The sequence below is a fragment of the Convolutriloba macropyga genome, chromosome 3, assembly GCF_964194025.1.
Source record: "Convolutriloba macropyga chromosome 3, txConMacr16.3, whole genome shotgun sequence".
NCBI lineage: Eukaryota > Metazoa > Xenacoelomorpha > Acoela > Convolutidae > Convolutriloba > Convolutriloba macropyga.
In genome coordinates this window covers 11,469,622-11,490,116 of record NC_134470.1, presented here as the reverse complement: position 1 = coordinate 11,490,116, position 20,495 = coordinate 11,469,622, and the positions used below count along the sequence as shown (strand labels likewise).

Here is a 20,495-nt window from a genome sequence, read left to right as displayed (position 1 = left end):
TCGGAGTAGAATGCCGTAATTTCTTTGTAATAATCGGAAAGTTTTAGCTGTGCATTTGTAAAAACTTGTGCTGCAAAAGACACTGGGGAACTTTTTTTTTTACTTTTTCTTGAAAGACATATACTTCAAAAGTCTTCAACCATTAACTAAAATTTGGCTCCTTATTAGCTTGCATTGCGGAAAAGTACGCAATGTAAACCGGGCTTAGGCAATCTGAGTGTTAACTCGGTTGCTTCATATAAATCATATTTCGCCGTTTTTTGTACAGTCGAGTGCATTTTGTTTGCTTGTGCGTCCGCTTCATTTTTTGGAATTATTGAAGTGGGATAGACCTCCCACCTAAGTTTGGTATGAGGTTCCTTAAGATTGCGTTGAGCAAATTTGTCTTTTATCAAGCTTGGTCGTTTTTGTCATCGCAGAGTTTTCAATATTTTTAGATTTTTTCAGCATGAGGCGATTTTCTCTCATTCGTCTTTTTAATGTATAAAAAAGAATTGACCGTGAAGCGATCTCGCTTTTTCCTAGAGAGTTTTAAATACTGACTTTTGAATTAACCCAAATAATCTTCTCAGACTAGAAAGTAGTTGGATAAACGTTATGGCGCCTCCACTCTCATCCATGAATTGGGTGAAAATTTTTGATGCCAGAAAACAATTTTGTTGTGGAGAATTACTGAACTAAAACCAGTGACTAAATGGCTGAGTCCCTGAGATAAACGCTCATACGCATAAATTTACGAAGCAAAATGGAAGGTTAGGAGTTGTACCGCAGTTTCGTCAGCCAAATTTACTCAATGGTAAGCTTGTGAACAGCCAGGCGTTTTAAGCAATATGTTTCCCAAAAAATAATTAGTCCCATCGGTTATGTCGGAGATTGGAGACCTTGCGCTCTATGCCTTTTCTTCTGTAAATATTTGACTCTTCTGAAATCGACAAAAATTCTAAGTTATCCTAACTCTTTTCTTTGAGCAAATAGTGGACTAATGTTTAGACTTCAACAATGTGATTACAGGTCTATAATCAGTTGATAGTCATTGCTAATTCATGCTAAACTCGTTGTATAGACAGATTAGAATTGGCGGTCTCTTGGCATACACTGATCGGGATTAAACTTATTTTTCAATTACTTATTGCATTCAAAGTCATTTCTTTGTTAAGCTAAAAAGACGCAGTACTCGACTAATAAGTTTTGCTTTTTATTTGATTGCGGTATAATGTCAAATTTTCCAAATCGAAATTGCCCAGAACAACCGATTTTCTTCATCGTTTTTATGGTCAACTTGTTCCAGTTTTCCAAAAATTTAAATTTTGTCAGAAATTGTCTCTTGAAGCAGTGGCAAATTGATTAGATCTCCGCAATTTCTGGGTTCAGGAACTATAATTGAATTTACACTGGTAGAGGTCTGTTGCGTTGGCCCGGTATTTGTTGGTTAAAGTCTTGAATAAGCTGCTCCAATTCCACAAAAAGGTCATTTTACTTTATGGCTTCGCTTTATGCTCTGTATTCGGCTCCTCAATCTTCTAGACGTACTAAAGAAGCAACTGCTGGCAGATTAGACGTTTGCATGGAAATTCACCAGGAAATTATCGGGATTGTCTTTTTTGGATTTAAATTGTAATTGTTCGACTTTATAAATGATAACATCTCGAAGATCTTGGATGGTAAAGTGGTCTCCAAGTGCTGTGAGACAGAGCTGAAAATAATTTCCACAGGTGCTTTTGGCAACGTTTGTAAGTACCGTAGTGCTGCGTATCAAAGGTGGTGGCAGAGAAAAAACGATTGCTGATCAGCGCGGATTGCTGCTACGCAGTTAAATCTATGGATGTAATTAAAACTGTGACTTAAACTGGCTGAAACTTTCATTTTCCATTCCGCTGTAGGATTCTACTGTTTTTGGGCGGTGGTGGTCATCATAGTTATCTAGAAATTATAAAACTGCAATAACAGAAATTAAAAATAAATATATGGAAAAAATAAAAACAAAGGGCACTTAATTAAGTCTGGAGTGCTATTATTCTGAAATAAAAATGAGAGGATTTTTGATGTCATCCTTGTCAATGTCATATCCATGAATCGGAACACCGTTTTTATATCTTTTTGTCGTTTTTTGGGGGTATTTGGGGCTTTAAAAAAGCATGTAAGAGAATAGACTTTTCTGCTAGAAACACAATTTGCTCTGTTTTTTTTTGGAAACAAAAGCACTGAAAACTGTTGAGATAATGATTTCGGAGGCTAGTATATTGAATAAAATTGCAGTGTGTATAGACATCAAAATGTTCAAATAGTGACAGTTCTTAAAAAATATGGTTATTTGAGTGTTATATAAATCATGCGAGTGCATTTTAAGCTGGCAACGAATCATAATAATCATTAAGCTTTAACTCAGAATTATCCGTTAATTTGATTACCAGTTACCAGTATCCATCCGTTTTTTCCTCTCTGTGTGTACTGGAGATCCTGTCACCAATGCTTGCTTTATTTTCCCAATTAGTTTTCAAAGTCGATTTTCTGTGGCAGTAACAATTGGAAATAACAAAAAAATTTAAAATTTCTTCTCGCCATAAAAAGGTGGTTGAAAGTATCGGAAATTGTAGAAAATCTAAAATGTTTAATGAGAAATAATGAATAACATAAAAGATATCCTCCTAAAACTATTTTCAATGAAGAATAATTTAAACTTCAAATGCAATCTTTACTTTTGAAATTTAACTATAATCACATTGCATTTAAATCAAGAAGCCTTTCTATCTTTTTTTTCCTTAGCTAATAATTTAAAATTTTGTTCGTTGTCAAGGGATAATATTGCGACAACTCGGTTGTTTTGTTCCTCAGTAAAACCTTTGATTAAACTGATTAGTAAAATCTTTTCAAGAAAAACGGAATATGCTTCGCTATATTTCTATTTTTTTTCCTTATTTGGCGCGTGATGGCACGTCCGGAAAAAATAAACATAGTAAAGTGTACAATGTAAAACGAATGGTTGGCAATATTGCCTTGTTTTGAGCGTCTCAAATACACAATAAAACATAAAGTTTATTATAGCAAATATACATGAGAATATTTAAAGGTTTTTTTTATAAAAAAAAATTAAGTTTGTCATCTTTACACACTGCGATGATAATGATATCAAAAGCTGTTATTTGTTCTTTGGTTTTCAGTAAATTTACAAATGAATTCATTGCTTAAAGCCTTCTGATCCATAATTGGCTTTTTTTTCGATTCCCGGTTTGAATTTTTCTAAGTCTATTTTCTGGTTCCTTAGCTATGTTTTTTCGTTTTTTTTTCAGCAATTCGGTATTTTCAAAAAAGCTCAATTTTTGAATTCCTACGCTTGTGACCTCTCCCCCATTTCGCTATGCACCCTCAATTAATAGCTATACACATTCTACACATGATGAATCAATTTGTAAAAATACACAATGTGAGTCTGAGAGGAGCGGGTAACATGCATCCAGTAAACTGTGCGGGGACAGGACAATCGGAAGCGCTCCCCATGTTCTCTCTAACAAACTTTTTTGCTTCGATTTTTTGTTAACTTGATTTTATTAAATGTCCGTTTGTTTTGGATTCAATTGAGCTTCATCGTCATCCAGGGTTTTTCCTTCTTTGAAATACGCGGTTTTTCATCTCTGGAATTGTTGCAAGCTTATAATAAAAAAGGGTACGATCCTCCAAAGCTTGGAATAGGGAGTTCCCTTTAAGAAACATCACAGCAGAGCACTTTATTTTACTTCAAAGAAGCAATGTGTAGCTATATTACAGCATTATGATGAGAGCTTGGAGCAGTAAAAAAAATTGAAGGACTACTATACTAGATAGGTTTTCGATCTCTGGTTTTCAATGTTTGAATCTTCTGAAATCGACAAAAATTCTAAGTTATCCTAATTCATTCCTTTGAGAAAATAATAGATTAATAATTAGACTTCAATAATGTGATTACAGGTCTATAATAGGTTGATTATTATCATTGCTAATTCATGCTAAACTCGTTGTATAGATAGATTGGACTTGGCGATCTCTTGGCATACACTGTTGGGGATTAGGCTTATTTTTCAATTACGTATTGCATTCAAAATCAAATTTTGGTTAAGCTAAAATGACGCAGTTGTCGACTAATAAGTTTTGCTTTTTATTTGATAGCGGTATAATGTCATATTTTCCTAATCGAAATTGCCCAGAACATCCGATATTCTTCATTGTTTCTATGGTCAACTTGTTCCAGCGTTCAGAAAAGTTAAATTTTGTCAGAAATTGTTTCTCAAAGCAGTGGCAAACTGATTGTATCTCCACAATGTCTGGGCTCGGGAACTATAATTGACTTTACTCAGGTAGAGGTCTATTGTGTTGGCCCGGTACTTGTTGGTTGAAGTCTTGGATAAGCTGCTCCAATTCCATAAAAATGTTCTTTTTACGGCTTCGCCAACGCTGTAAATTGTGGTGAAGTATTATCAGTTGATGTGCCAATTCGGTTGAGAGAATTGACAATCACCTTCGGTTCGACTAGCAATTGTGATTGTATGTTGAGTCAGATTTAGTGGAAAAATCTTATAATATATTCTTCTTTCCCACGGTACTTAATGAAGAAATTAGGGCAAGTTCAGTCTCCTTTTGAGTGTTTTGTTTGGACTCCTTACGCCATTTTCATTTCCAAATTTTTTAATTCTGCCTGGTCAAAATAACTTTAAGAGAATTTCTTCATGGTGCGGATTTTTACATTTCTTGTTGTATGGCTCGTTCTTTTCTCGTTTACTGGTTTGATTTCAATAATTTGGAATTTCAATTCATGGTATTTGCTAGAATCCTGAAATTTCTCTCTGGCCTCATTGCTGGCTGCTGATTATTTTTTATCTAGGCAAACAAGGCGTATTTTAATTGAAAATTGGCCGGGATCTGGCTCCTCGTGCGGTTGTTTCTCCGTCACAGCCGGTGTGCTCTGCTCTGAATTTGGCCACTCCATCTCTCAGACGTGCTTATGCAGCAACTGCTGGCAGATTAGACGTTGGACAGGAAGGTTAAGCATTTGTTCGGAAATTTACCAGGAAATCATCGGAATTCTCTATTTTGGAGTTAAATTGTAATTGTTCGAACTTTTAAACGTTAACATCTTGAAGATCTTGAATGAGAAATTGGTCTCCAAGTGCTGTAAGACTGAGCTCAAAAAGATTTCCACAGGTGCTTTGGGCAACGTTTGCAAGTACCGTAGTGCTGCGTAACAAATGGAAATAACAAAAAAATTTAAAATTTCTTCTCGCCATAAAGAGGTGGATCAAAGTATCGGAAAGTGTAGAATATCTAAAATGTTCAATGAGAAATACTGAATCAAATAATAGATATCCTCCAAATACTTTTTTTCTTTCAATGAAGAATAATTTAAACTTCAAATGCAATCTTTACTTTTGAAATTTAACTATAATTTCATTGCATTTAAATCAAGAAGCTTTTCTATCTTTTTTCCTTAGCTAATAAATTAAAACTTTGTTCGTTGTCAAGGGATAATATTGCGACAACTCGGTTGTCTTGTTCCTCAGTAAAACCTTTGATTAAACTGATTAGTAAAATCTTTTTTAAAAAAACGCAATATGCTTCGCAGATGCATTTTGATGGCTGGGGTTCCGCAAGAGAAGAGTTGAAGTCAAATTTGTACAACTGTTAGATTCAATCTGGTGAACATAAGTGTCAAAATGATAACTTCAATAACTTTTTTATAGAGAGTTTTCTAAATACTAAAATAAAGTAAACAAATTAACAAGCTGTATAAAATACTGTCACCATGTAATATGACTTTGTGACTAGTTGTCCTAATATTCGAAAATTGTTTAAGTAAAGTTTCTCGCTGAATTAATTAACTAATAGATGATATATATTTTTTGTTCTGAAAATTGTTATAGCGATTAATTCTTAAGAGGAGTTCAAGTTATGACTAATTTTCTCTATGCCGAAACATAGCTTTACATTGTTTGATATTGTTTCAAATATTCGACTAGCTTTTTTTCAAGGCCCGTACTTACGTTTATAGGAACAAAAACATCGTGACCAAACCAAGATGATTAAAAATTCTGGCACGTGATGGCACGTTCGGAAAAAATAAACATAGTAAAGTGTACAATTTAAAAAGAATGGTTGACAATATTGCCTTGCTTTGAGTGTCTCAAATACACAATAATAAATAAAGGCTATTATAGCAAAAATACATGAGAATATTTACAGGTTTTTCTTAAAAAAAAATAAGTTTGTCATCATTACACACTGCGATGATTATGATATCAAAAGCTGTTTTTTGTTCTTTGATTTTCAGTAAATATACAAATGAATTCATTGCTTAAAGCCTTCTGATCCATAATTGGCCATTTTTTTCGATTCCCGGTTTTAACTCTTCTAAGTGTTTTTTCTGGTTCTTTAGATCCATTTTTTCGTTTTTTTTTCAGCAATTTGGGATTTTCAAAAAACTCAATTTTCGAATTTCTACGCTTGTGACCTCTCCCCCATTTCGCTATGCACCCTCGATTAATCGTTGTACAGCTGCTATATATAATGAATCAGTTTGGAGCAGTAAAAAAATTGAAGGACTACTATGGTAGATAGGTTTTGAATCTCCCGTCTAACATATCAACACCAGAAACATTATATACCTCAATTGCACCTAAGTAAATCGGCAAATTGATAGTTGTGCTGCTGAGGAGTGCGAAATTTATCTTCATTGTATGTTGTTGCAACCAAATACGTCTCGCCGTTTCAGTCAAAGATTTTTGTTGCTAGTGATTGCGCCTGTTAGAGATAACCCGGAGGTGTCCATAATGCATAATGCATTTTTTTTTTTGCAAAAGTCTCTCTTGTTTTGTTGTGCCGCATATGTATTATTGTGCGTCCGCTTCTTTTTTTGGCACTTAATGAAATGGGATTGACCTCCCACCTATTTTGGTATGAGGTTCCTTAAAGATTGCGTAGCGTAGAGCGAATTAGTCTTTTATCAAGCTTCGTCGTTTATGTCATTGCAGGATTTTCAATTTTTTTTGGATTTGTTCAGCTTGTGGCGGTTTTCTCTCATTCGTCTTTTTACTGTGTAAAAATAGAATTGACTGTGAAGCGATCTCGCATTTTTCTCGAGAGTTATTATTCCTAACTTTTGAATGAACTCAAATAATCCTCTCAGAGTAGAAAATAGTTGGATAATTTCCGTTATGGCGCCTCCACTATCATCCATGAATTGGAGATGTTGATGCCAGGAAACGACTTAGTACTGGAGAATAACTGAACTAAAACTAGTGACTAAGTTGCTGAGTCCCTGAGCTAAAGGCTCATACGCATAAATTTACGGAAAGAAAAGGAAGGTGAATGGTTGTACAGCAGTTTCCTCGGCCAAATTCACTCAATGGTAAGCTTGTGAACAGCCAGGCGTTTTAAACAACATTTTTCGTATAAAATAATTAGTCCCATCGGTTATGTTGAAGATTGGCAACCTTGCGCTCTATAACTTTTCTTTAGTTAATGTTTCACTCTTCTGAAATCGACAAAAATTCTAAGTTATCCTAATTCTTGTTTTGAGCAAATAATGGATTAATAATTAGACTTCAATAATGTGATTACAGGTCTATAATAGGTTGATTATTTTCATTGCTAATTCATGCTAAACTCGTTCTATAGATAGATTGGACTTGGCCGTCTCTTGGCATACACTGTTTGGGATTAGGCTTATTTTTCAACTACGAATTGCTTTCATAATCAAGTTTTTGTTAAGCTAAAATGACGCAGTTGTTGACTAATAAGTTTTGCTTTTTATTTGATAGCGGTATAATGTCAAATTTTTCTGATCGAAATTGCCCAGAACATCTGATCTTCTTCATTGTTTCTATGGTCAACTTGTTCCAGCGTTCAGAAAAGTTAAATTTTGTCAGAAATTGTTTCTCAAAGCAGCGGCAATTTGATTGGATCTCCACAATTTCGGGGCTCGGGAACTATAATTGACATTACTCAGGTAGAGGTCTATTGTGTTGGCCCGGTACTTGTTGGTTGAGGTCTTGGATAAGCTGCTCCAATTTCATAGAAATGTCATTTTTTAATGCTTAGCCAACGCTATAAATTGTGTTAACGTATTATCAGTTGATCTGCCAATTCGGTTGAGAGAATTGACAATCGCCTTCTGTACAAACTAGCAATTGTGATTGGATGTTGAGTCAGATTTAGTGGAAAAATCTTAGAATATATTCTTCTTTCTCACGGTACTTAAGGAAGAAATTAGGGCAAGTTCAGTCTCCTTTTGAGTGTTTTGTTTGGAATCATTACGCCATTTTCATTTCCAATTTTTTTTAATTCTGCCTGGTCAAAATCACTTTAAGAGAATTTCTTCATGGTGCGGATTTTTACATTTCTTGTTGTATGGCTCGTTCTTTTCTCGTTTAATGGTTTGACTTCAATAATTTGGAATTTCAATTCATGGTATTTGCTAGAATCCTGAAATTTCTCTCGGGCCTCATTGCTGGCTGCTGATTATTTTTTATCTAGGCAAACCAGTCGTATTTTAATTAAAAATTGGCCGGGATCTGGCTCCTCGTGCGGTTGTTTCTCCGTCACAGCCGGTGTGCTCTGCTCTGAATTTGGCCACTCCATCTCTCAGACGTGCTTATGCAGCAACTGCTGGCAGATTAGACGTTGGACAGGAAGGTTAAGCATTTGTTCGGAAATTTACCAGGAAATCATCGGAATTCTCTCTTTTGGAGTTAAATTGTAATGGTTCGAACTTATAAATCTTAACATCTTGAAGATCTTGGATGGGAAATTGGTCTCCAAGTGCTGTGAGACTGAGCTCAAAATGATTTCCACAGGTGCTTTGGGCAACGTTTGCAAGTACCGTAGTGCTGTGTATCAAAGGTGGTGGTATAGAAAAAACGATTGCTGATCAGCGCAGATTGCTGCTACGCAGTTAAATCTATGGATGTGATTCTGCTAAAACTCGTTTTCCGCTACTCTATGATTCTACTGTTTTTGGGCGCTGGCGGTCATCATAGTTATCTAACAATTTTAAAACTGCAACAACTGAAATTAAAAGGAAATATATTGGAAAAAATTTACGGGCACTTAATTAAGTATGGAGTGCTATTATTCTAAATATTCTGAAATAACAATGAGAAGATTTTTGATGTCATCCTTGTCAATTTCATAGGCATTGATCAGAGCACCGTTTTCATAACATTTGGTTAATTTGTCTTGAAGTTTTGGGGGCATTAAAAAAATGCATGTTAGAGAATAGACTTTTTCGTTAGATACACAATATGCTTTGTTTTTTTTTGGAAACAAGAGCATCGAAAACTGTTGAGATAATAAGTTTGGGGGCTAGCATATTGAATAAAATTGCAATGCGTATAGACTTCAGAATTTTCAAATAGTGACAATTCTTAAAATATATGATTGTTTGAGTGTTATATGAATCATGAGAGTGCATTTTAAGCTAGCAACGAATTATAATAATCATTAAGTATTAACTCACAATTATCCGTTAATTTGATTACCAGTTAACAGTATCCATCCGTTTTTTTCTCTCTATGTGTACTGGAGATCCTGTTACCAATGCTTGCTTTATTTTTCCAATTATTTTAAAGTCGATAATCTGTGGCAGTAACAATTGGAAATAACAGTAAAAATTAAAATTTCTTCTCGCTATAAAGAGGTGGATGAAAGTATAGGAAATTGTAGAAAATCTAAAATGTTTAATGAGAAATACTGAATTAAATAATAGATATCCTCCAAATACTAATTTTCTTTCGATGAAGAAGAATTTAAACTTCAAATGCAATTTTTAATTTTGACTTTAACTATAATTTCATTGCATTTAAATCATGAAGCTATTGTATCTTTTTTTCCTTAGCTATTAATATAACTTTGTTTGTTGTCAAGGGATAAAATTGCGACAACTCGTTGTTTTTTAATCTTCAGTAAATACATAGGAAATCAGAACATGCTTCGCAGATGGAGTTTTGATAATTGGGGTTCCGCAAGGGAGGAGTTGAAGTCAAATTTGCACAACTGTTAAGTTTAATGTGATGAAAATAAGTGTCAAAATGATCATTTCAATAACTGTTTTATAGAGAGAGTTTTCCAAACACTAATATAAAGTAAAGAAATTCTGGTAGTGAAAACAAATTAACAAGCTGTATAAAATACTGTCACCATGTAATATGACTTTGTGACTAGTTGTCCTAATATTCCAAAATTGTTTAAGTAAAGTTTCTCGCTGAATTAATTAACTAATAGATGAGATATATTTTTTGTTCTGAAAATTGTTATAGCGATTAATTCTTAAGAGGAGTTCAAGTTATGACTAATTTTCTCTATGCCGAAACATAGCTTTACATTGTTTGATATTGTTTCAAATATTCGACTAGCTTTTTTCAAGGACCGTACTTACGTTTGTGGGAACAAATACATCGTGATCAAACCAAGATAATTAAAAATTCTGGCGCGTGATGGCACGTTCGGAAAAAAAATAAACATAGTAAAGTGTACAAGGTAAAAAGAATGGTTGACAATATTGCTTTGTTTTGAGTGTCTCAAACACACAATAATACATAAAGGTTATTATAGCAAATATACATGAGAATATTTACAGGTTTTTTTTTAAATTTAAGTTTGTCATCTTTACACACTGCGATGATAATGATATCAAAAGCTGTTATTTGTTCTTAGATTTTCAGTAAATATACAAATGAATTAATTGCTGAAAGCCTTCTGATCCATACTTGGCCATTTTTTTTCGATTCCCGGTTTGAACTTTAAGTCTTTTTTCTGGTTCTTTAGCTCCGTTTTTTCGTTTTTTTCAGCAATTCCGAATTTTTAAAAAAGCTGAATTTTTGAATTCTTACGCTTGTGACCTCTCGCCATTTCGCTATGTACCCTTAATTAATAACTATACACGCTCCATACATAGTGAATCAATTTGTAAAAATACACGATGTGAGTCTGAGAGGAGCAGGTAACATGCATCCAATAAGCTGTGAGGGCACAGGACAATCGGAAGCGATCCCCATGTTCTCTCTAACAAACTTTTTGCTTCACTTTTTGGTTAACTTGATTTTATTAAATATCCGTTTGTTTTGGATTCAATTGAGCTTCATAGTCATCCAGGGTTTTTCCTTCTTTGAAATACGCGATTTTTCATCTCATGAATTGTTGCATGCTTATATTAAAAAAGGGTACGATCCTCCCAAAGGTTGGAATAGGGAGTTCCCTTTAAGAAACATCACAGCAGAGCACTTTATCTCCCGTCTAACATATCAACACCTTAAATATTATATACCTCAGTTGCACCTAAGTAACTTGACAAACTGATAGTTGCGCTGCTGAGGAGTGCGAAATTTATCTTCATTGTATGTTGTTGCAAACAAATACGTCTCGTCTTTTCAGTCAAAGATATTTGTTGCTAGTTATTGCGCCTGTCAGAGAGGGCCCTGCGGTGTCCATAATGCATAATGAATTATTTTTGCGAAAGTCTCTCTTGTTTTGTTGTGCAGCATATGTATGCCCCTTTAGCACAGCGGTGACATCGGGTTAGCGTAAGTTTTTCAGCACAAGGGCAGAGGATATGTGTACGGAATGCACTAAAAGACGCAAATTTATGTCAATGAAAACTGTAGCGTTTCAATAGCAGGCCAATAAGCCAGTTCCAGACATTTTTTGATGCCAAGTCAACAACGACGTTGACCTTCAGGTAACTAATGAAAAAACCTCTCTATGAGATTCCATCCTCTTAAGTTGAGAGTTGCGTTCGTCCTGCGTGATCCTGTATGGGGTTAATAAACATGAGATCTATTGACGCTGCGTCGAAATTGTTGTATTTGTTGGCTCCCGGAATTTGGGTCCACCACCCCGAGTCGGAATCGAATACCATAGGGGTGGTGATTCGAAAACGATGGCAACAAAAATGGTTGAGATTTTCTGTGTTCAAGAAATTGTTCTGAGCTATCGGAGTTGTTTGAGCAATAAAACAAGTTTTGCTGAAAATCTCTCGTGAAACATGAATAGGCGTTTTGTGCAGCCGTCGAATATTTTGAATCCAGTTCTGGAAATTTTACTAGCTGTGGAATTCGCATGCTCCTTTACAATGATATATGGAGTGTTTACTAGGTATCCAAAATGCATTGATTGTTTTTGTTGGCGTTGTTAGGATAACTGCTTCATTTTCGAGAGCATCACAAGCAGACAGCTTTGAATGTATAGCATTTTCAATCCCCCACTTTTGGCCTGTCTTTAAATGCGCTCTGTGATACTCTTCACAATAATACAGAGCAGTATTGCTTCATCGAATATTGGTCTAACGCCAGGATTTTCGTTGTGGTTTGAGGCAACAGGCGTTCTATGCTGCCAAATTTTCTTAGGAAATTTTTCGATGGAAAGTCTCATGATAATTTTGCATAACGTTAATGCAAAATTTTTTGAATTCTCTTTGAAGCAAGTTAGAATTCGTCTCCATTCGTTTGCGTCTAAACCTGACAGACCGTGGCTACTTGGCCGCTTTTTAATTGCCGTTGAGCTGATGTTTTTAAATATGGAGGGGTGGTATGGAATGGAATTGAATGCTTGGGGGTCAACAAAATAGTTTAGATTGACTTCAGAGGGTTGAGAGTGTTTTTCATGGAATAGTTCAAGTACAGTTTTTTTATTGATTGTATCCTCCTGTGAGAAGATCACTGATGTGTGCTCTCCTGTTACGCTCATAATTGAGTTTTTATCAAGAACACCCAAAAAGGGTATTAAACTCTGAGAACATATTAAACTCTGAGTTTGTGAACGTATTTTTGGTTTTCTTGATACTACAAATGTTTTTGTCTGGGAGCTGTTTTTATTTCAGGTTGGCGACATGGTGGTAAGCAGTCCTTGCATTCAGTTGATTGTTACGATAATTCGTGTTGAGGCGGTCTTTGTTGTCGGAAACTTGACACAACACCCTCGGATTATACTAACGCAAACTTAAACGCAACTTTCTTTTTGAGTTTGTTGCTAAATCAAGCTGTTAAATTAAGCCCCTGTTGAAAGAAAAAATAAAAAAAAGCAACGGACAGAAAAAGGGGATTATCCACTAATGGAAGGAGCAGTGAGCTAATTAAAGCAAGCAAATTGAAACTTTTGGACGGCGATCATATTTTACATGTTAACGGGCCGTATAACAACGCGTAATTTGGGCATAATTGTGACGGGTTCGTACACGGCCTTGTGGGAATGTCCTTAGTCTGATTCGTTGCAAGTAAGCATTATTTCAGTAAGCAAATAATTCAGCATGTTTTTTTTCAGTCATTGGACGACAAATTAGACTGTGCTTTGGATCTTATGCGAAGACTACCACCTCAATTTGTGGAGCAAAATTTGAGCAAAGTAGTGGACTTGGTGCCTGATTTATGTGCGGACCTTTTGTCCTCTGTGGATCAGCCTCTCAAAGTTGTACGTGATGATGGCGTTGGAAAAGATTTTCTTGTATGTGACTACAACCGAGACGGAGACTCGCACAGGTATCGTTATTTCTTGTGATCTGTTCTATTTTCGGTCTAACGGAAACCTAAGGAAAAACTAAAACTAGACAAAGAAAATGATCAAAATCTTATGGATCTCGTCTCGGACTACTTGTCTTTCCCGAATTCAATTTGATTAATTGATTGTAATACAAAGCTTTAGAAACTTAAATTGTTTTGAATTTGAAGCTTTGAAAATTTAAGTTAAATATGATGAGAGTAATTACATTGAACAAATTGTTTGTCTGTCTGTCTCCAGCTTTCAAAAGGTGTCAAACCTAATGACCATGCCAACAGAGATTAATCGCAAGAGTTTGTTTTTGGAATTGACAGACTGGCACAGCTAGATTCTGTAGTCTCTATTCATTAGTACGAAAGATCCATCAAGGTTACTACGCCTCTTGGAGAAAACCGAAAGTAAGCAAGCGAGGAACAGGATTGTTTACTCGGTACCTTAAGACGCTCAGAAGATTAAATACTAAAAACTAAGAAGTCGCAGGTCAAAGGAAACTTCAAATACTTGAGACGTACGCAATGGATATAGCCACAGAAAAAGGAGCGCTATGCTGGTTAAATGCTCTACCTCTAAAGTGTTACAATTTTGCCCTAACTAAATGAGAATTTCGTGATGGAATTGCCATGAGATATGGATGGGAAACCTCCAAATTTTCCTCAACCTGTGCATGAGAGGCGGTTACCCATGCTTTGTGTTGCCCAAAAGAGTAGATACACTCACCTTAGAGACAACGACATTCGCGGTTCCCTAACCAATCTCTACGAAGTATGCAATGCTGTAAAAGTTGAACCATGTCTTCAGGCTTTGAAAGGGGAATCCTTCGCAAATCCAAGCACAAAAACCGAAGACGATGCAAGACTAGACATCAGAGCAAAAGGCGCACGGGAAAACAGATTCTATAATACTCTTTAATAGCCTCGAAGCGATAGCGGCTAATTTTGGGGACATCGTGCTTTTTTACAATTCAAAAAATGTGAATTATATTGGTGCGCTTTATTTTTTTAAGATCTGTTCACGCTTTTTTCGCGTCAGTGAGAAGCCCAGCTAGAATATTGATTTTGGTCTCACTGAAATAGTAAGGGAGTGAAAAATCGAGTACTTTGAGGCGTGGCTTTTTTCAAAAAATACTTCAGAAAATACTTAGAGAAATTGGTGTTTGAACAACTTGGTGGTTTTTTAAGCTGGATTTTCTTTTCAGGTGCGTCAATTTGACTTATGTTTTCAGAGTTTCCTCTCCTTCAGTCCTCTTGAGACGGTACATATGTGTTCTAATTGTGCATATTTGCCTTTGCTTGAGCTCATTAAGGGCCAGCTAACTCGTTTTATGACTTTGCCAACATTATTTGTCATAAAATTTTAGTTAATTTTACATTTTGCCCCTTTTTTGACGCTTCATTTTTACGTTTTTCCCCATGAGTTTGACGCTACTTTTTCTCAGAAATTTTGAGTGAATTTTTGAGTTCTGCAAGTATTTATTGTACGTTTTGAAGTCTTAGCAATTAATCTCATTGGATACAGGTCTCCGGTGCTGCTATTAGAGGTTTATCGATTTAATCAATTTTGTTCGAAGCTAGTGCTTTCTATGACTTTGACACTAATTGTTCTCAATAATATTTTTTGAATTTTTTCAGTTTTGCTTGCGAGTTTTTCTTTTCAAATTTGTCGTCTTAACTGTCATTATTTTCAGGTCTCATTGGTTGCTTAAAAGGCTTCAATTAAAGCAAGTTATTTCATATCATAGCTATTGCTTTTTGTAACTCATGCGCTTGAACGTTTTCAAAAAAAACCTTATGGTTTAGTTTTGCTAGTATTTGTTGTACTTATTGCTGTGTTAATTAATTGATGACAGGTCTCAACGGTGGTCATTGAAGACTCAGTTATTTTTTTAGAAAGTTTCAGGGAGTTTTATTGAAATTTTTTGTTTTTATTTAATTAGTTTTGAGAGGAGTCATCGAATTTTAGTGATAGGTTGCTAATGAGAAAGAGGATTATAGTTGGCAGTTTGAGTTCAACGCTGTTCTTTTTTGATGTTGATGCTCTCTTTTCAAGAAATAAAAGTTGAATATCTAGTCTTGCTTGTTGTTCTTGTGTTGTTTTATCGCTTAGTCTCATTACTAACAGTTCTTCTTTGCATTTTAAAGCGGAGTAAATGATTGTCAGGTCATAGATTAATACAATTCTTTGAAATGTATTGCACGACTTGTCCTGCTATGTTTTTTAATTCGTCGATTCCAGCAATGATTCTTACGGAACTGACTTCTGGGAATTGACTTTGTGACTTCTACTCCTTTGCAGTTAAAATTTGTGTGCGTGACGTCATTTGTTTTGTTTAGGTCAATTGCGTGACTTATCTCACTAAAAAAATTACTTCTGAAATCACTTAATGAACTTTATGAACGTTTACTTCTTAGTTCAATAGTGTGTATCCAATTTCAATAGTGTGTATCCAAGTAGTGCCAAACGCAAATGCCCTATTTCTGAGTATAGTTTTGAGTTTTTGATTTAGAATAATAAACTTGAAAAAGCTCTTAGGCTTTTTGCTTTATAGAGCGTGTGTGTCTTATAAAAATAACAGTCCGAATTTAACCTGAAAAGTCTAGTGGTCTATTCAAGGACTGGTTGTCATTTCATGGAATACCACAAGAGTCTCGCGGCAATTTTCCGGCAATTTGTCGGCTATGTTTTGATGGTTCATTTTTTAAATCTCAAGCAATTATATGTCCAAAGTCAATTGAAAAAGTCTACTAAGATCACGGGCAAATCAAGAATCTAAAATATGAACAGCGTACAAGGACACCTTTAATCTCATGATTTTCTGCACTGGAGGAGCGGGCCCCTCTGCTTCCAAAGTCATGAGTCCGGGCAAGCTGAGCGAAAAAAGGAGGACTCCTACGCTAGCATCATCACATACATAAGGACCAAGATATGCTTCTCTCTACTGCGAAGCTCAATCATGCGGATCTTGCCCTCTTTGGCGACGCCCGACCGTCGAAGCGTCGATTGGAGCGATTGCTGAGGAGGCGAGATTGCTAATCTAGGAGCGCAGTGCTTCTCATCTCTGGTGTTTTTCTTTGATTCAATCAACACCTTCATAAATCTCAGTGCATTTACCAATTTTCTGTTCTATTTAAAGTGCTGTTCTGTATAAGTTGCATTTGAGGCTAATTTGAAGTTGACTAATGTCAGAATTTATAAATTTATATATAGGTTGACTTGCCGCCCCGTGTTTACCGACTACCCTGTAGGGGAAGGGGCATTCTTTTAATTGGCCTGTCTTTTCTTTCTATTGGGGGGTCACCAATAATACTACCCTCGCGACCAATAACTATTACTCGGCGCAATATACATTGGTTCGAAGATAAGTTTCGCTTTTTTACACAGCGTAATTATCTGTCACATAGCCTGTCATGGTTCTAAATATGTAAACGAGGATGATGAAAACTGAAATGTTATTGTGCGGTAGGGGAAGTTGGATACCTCTGTGTGCCGTACTAAGTGGTCAGCTCAATAAGCAAGTGTTTGTTATTGCATTTGACAGGCTGGTACAGCCAGATTCATTAGTCTCTATTCGGGGTTCAGCATTGAAGCTGTTGACTCGCGCCTGTTAACTTTCTGATTTTTTGTCCTAAAATGCGATACATACTCGAACGCTATTACATACATTTGATCAAAGATGTGTTTCGCGCTCTTACGCAGCGCAATTACGTTTCAGAGGCTTTGGCGGTTTTGAATATGTAAACAAGTTGATAATACCTGGAACGTTATAGTGAGGTAGGGGAGGCTTTATAACTAATTCTTGTAGTGTTAATTCAACCCTCTCATGTGGCTCTTAGAATAGGCACATATGATACTGCTGTAAGTTTAAAATACAATTCGTTTTTGCGTTAACTTTGGATATGCTGCTGTGGCCCGTCCAAATAAAATTCACTAAGCAAATTGGAGGGGATCTAATTAAGGAATCTGTTTTAGTAGTTTCACTTTTTAAACGGTAACACGGCAGACTGAATTGTGTGTTAAACCGTTCGTTCATCAACTTTACATTTTTACAGACTTGGATATAGGTTTGAATTGATCTAGAAATTTTTTTCTTTCAAAGGGTAATAATCGATTTCGTTTGGTTTTGAAAACTTTTATACGAATTATATCGAACATCGGCTGATTGTTGGGAGGCTATTTAATTTAGCTATTTAATTCAATTTAATTTCGTTTGGTTTTGAAAACTTTTACGAATTATATCGAACATCGGCTGATTGTTGGGAGGCTATTTAATTTAGCTATTTAATTCAATTTAATTTCGTTTGGTTTTGAAAACTTTTACGAATTATATCGAACATCGGCTGATTGTTGGGAGGCTATTTAATTTAGCTATTTAATTCAATTTAATTTCGTTTGGTTTTGAAAACTTTTACGAATTATATCGAACATCGGCTGATTGTTGGGAGGCTATTTAATTTAGCTATTTAATTCAATTTAATTTCGTTTGGTTTTGAAAACTTTTACGAATTATATCGAACATCGGCTGATTGTTGGGAGGCTATTTAATTTAGCTATTTAATTCAATTTAATTTCGTTTGGTTTTGAAAACTTTTACGAATTATATCGAACATCGGCTGATTGTTGGGAGGCTATTTAATTTAGCTATTTAATTCAATTTAATTTCGTTTGGTTTTGAAAACTTTTACGAATTATATCGAACATCGGCTGATTGTTGGGAGGCTATTTAATTTAGCTATTTAATTCAATTTAATTTCGTTTGGTTTTGAAAACTTTTACGAATTATATCGAACATCGGCTGATTGTTGGGAGGCTATTTAATTTAGCTATTTAATTCAATTTAATTTCGTTTGGTTTTGAAAACTTTTACGAATTATATCGAACATCGGCTGATTGTTGGGAGGCTATTTAATTTAGCTATTTAATTCAATTTAATTTCGTTTGGTTTTGAAAACTTTTACGAATTATATCGAACATCGGCTGATTGTTGGGAGGCTATTTAATTTAGCTTCAGCTTTAAACTGTTTTTTATATTGTTCGATAGAGGCCGGAAATTCCTTGGGGGGTGCCAGTTATATGAGATCAGATTCTGGCCTAAGACTTTTTAAAGCTATTGCAGGGAAAATGGAAACTATTGCTGGGCTAAAAAATTTTTGTCAAATACAAAACATTGCAAAAAACATCTGTGGACAAGTTGTATTTGAATTGGCTTCACTGCGTCTTTATTTTTGTTGATGAAATTGTTGAGCCTGAATTTAGGCTCGAGCACGTTTTACCCGGTACCCTTTGCCTCAATACTGAGGCCCGAGAATGATTTATTCTCAACAGAAATGAGTGACCATCTGTTGACTCTTCGAGTAATTATTCTTTCTAATTTTTTGCCTTCATTGAATCCTTAGCATTTCAACTAGATGATTTTACTGAAGCAAGATACAGAGGAACCAATATGATATTCTTTTGCTGCGCAACAGAACCAGAAATGCTGCGCAACAGGCGATTCTTTTCTCGGTGCTTCGCGAGAAGGAAGGGTTGGATGCGGATTGGTTTTATTTGATTCTGCTGTATATAAGTAAGACTCGGAATATAAGTAATATGAGACTCTCTCAGCTGATGTATTTGATTATGTAATATATCTTATTTCCATTCCTTGCTTACCAGGAACAAACACACCAGATTTTGTTGGTGTTTTCACTTCATGAATGTATGATAACTACTTGATTTTTGTCAAAATTTTGACTTTTGACAATGAGTCGTCATTCAACAATGCCGCTCCCTGTTGGCTTTCTCTTCCTAATGAGTTGAGTCTAGCGCAGCATGTTTCTCTGGTAGTATAGATACAACCAAGGGCATTGAATTGGACCATCTTAATGTCTTCAATCTGACGGGAGTGTAAGTGTTGCATAGTACCGATAAAGCATAACGGTTCCTTCTTCGGCAAAATTATTAGTTTGGCTCTCGCATTTAGATATTTTCGCGAAGACTTAAAACAATGCATTGTCAGGCCATTGCTGATTAGATCGAACTTTGTAAATCTTAGTAAATTTTTACTCTCGTTTTTCCCGAAGGTTTTTTTCAACCGAAAAAGCTTTTATATCTGCTTTTGATATTGTCATGATGTTTTGCTCTCTCTTCTCTGTAACCGGGGAGCACAAAATCTATCAAGACTTCTTGTTTGTCAGTAGCACTTTTTGTAGCGAATCATTTGCAGGATGTATTTTGTTTTAGATCGCCATTTAGTAACACATATTTCCCGCCGTTAGACGACGGAACAGTGCCATCCGACAAACTACGTGGAGTGGAGATATTTGCAAATGAGGCCTTTGACAAATACAGAGAACTGTGAGTAATCTTAAATGTATTTTACGCGACTGCTCTGTTATAGATCAACGAGAGGCCAATAGGCCACAGTTTCCTAGAGCAGTAGTCAAATTAACCTAATCTGCTGATAAACATGAGAAAGTGTCCATTAAGTCAACTTTCCCATAACAATATTTTGCGTACAGCAAGTCTAAATCAGGAAAAAGTTGGATGAGCATCTTAAATTGATGAATCTTAGTCGATAGTTTGTCTTCCGATTTTTCGTTATCGTGGCATTTATTGTACACATCACTTTATGTCATTATCTTTTGTCTTTAATAATGTTAACTGAATCGTGCATTCTTACTCAATGTTTTTTTTAATAGCCGCCCTCATCTTCTCGGCCGGCTATTATAGCGCTCCTAATTTTTTTACAATTCAAAGAATTTGAATTGTATTGGTGCGCTGTGTGTTTTTACGACTCGAAGAGGAGTATTGACGTTCTACAGGTTTTTTTAAGCAGAAAGCAAGTTTGTTCATGACTTGAATTTTGACTCCTTTCTATTCGATCTTTTACCTCCGTTTTTGATTGTTGACTTCTGTTTTCGACATTGGACTTTAACATTGGACTTTAACAATAGTTTAGTTTGTAATGTATAGCAATTGGTAATTGGTAACAGTCTGTAATTCAAGGT

At 35.4% G+C, this 20,495-nt stretch overlaps 1 protein-coding gene across 1 annotated transcript in view; it reads left to right on the top strand.

Moving 5' to 3' along the window:
* LOC142336530 (F-actin-capping protein subunit beta-like) overlaps nucleotides 1-19,846 on the top strand; it is a 113,855-nt gene extending 94,009 nt beyond the window's left edge. Inside the window, exons 2-4 of the mRNA XM_075385437.1 lie at nucleotides 12,838-12,853; nucleotides 13,279-13,493; nucleotides 19,729-19,846. Coding sequence (XP_075241552.1) covers nucleotides 12,848-12,853; nucleotides 13,279-13,493; nucleotides 19,729-19,846 — 339 coding nt within the window. The 5' untranslated portion in view covers nucleotides 12,838-12,847. The remainder of the gene's footprint in view (nucleotides 1-12,837; nucleotides 12,854-13,278; nucleotides 13,494-19,728) is intronic.
* The last annotated feature ends 649 nt before the right edge of the window (nucleotides 19,847-20,495 follow it).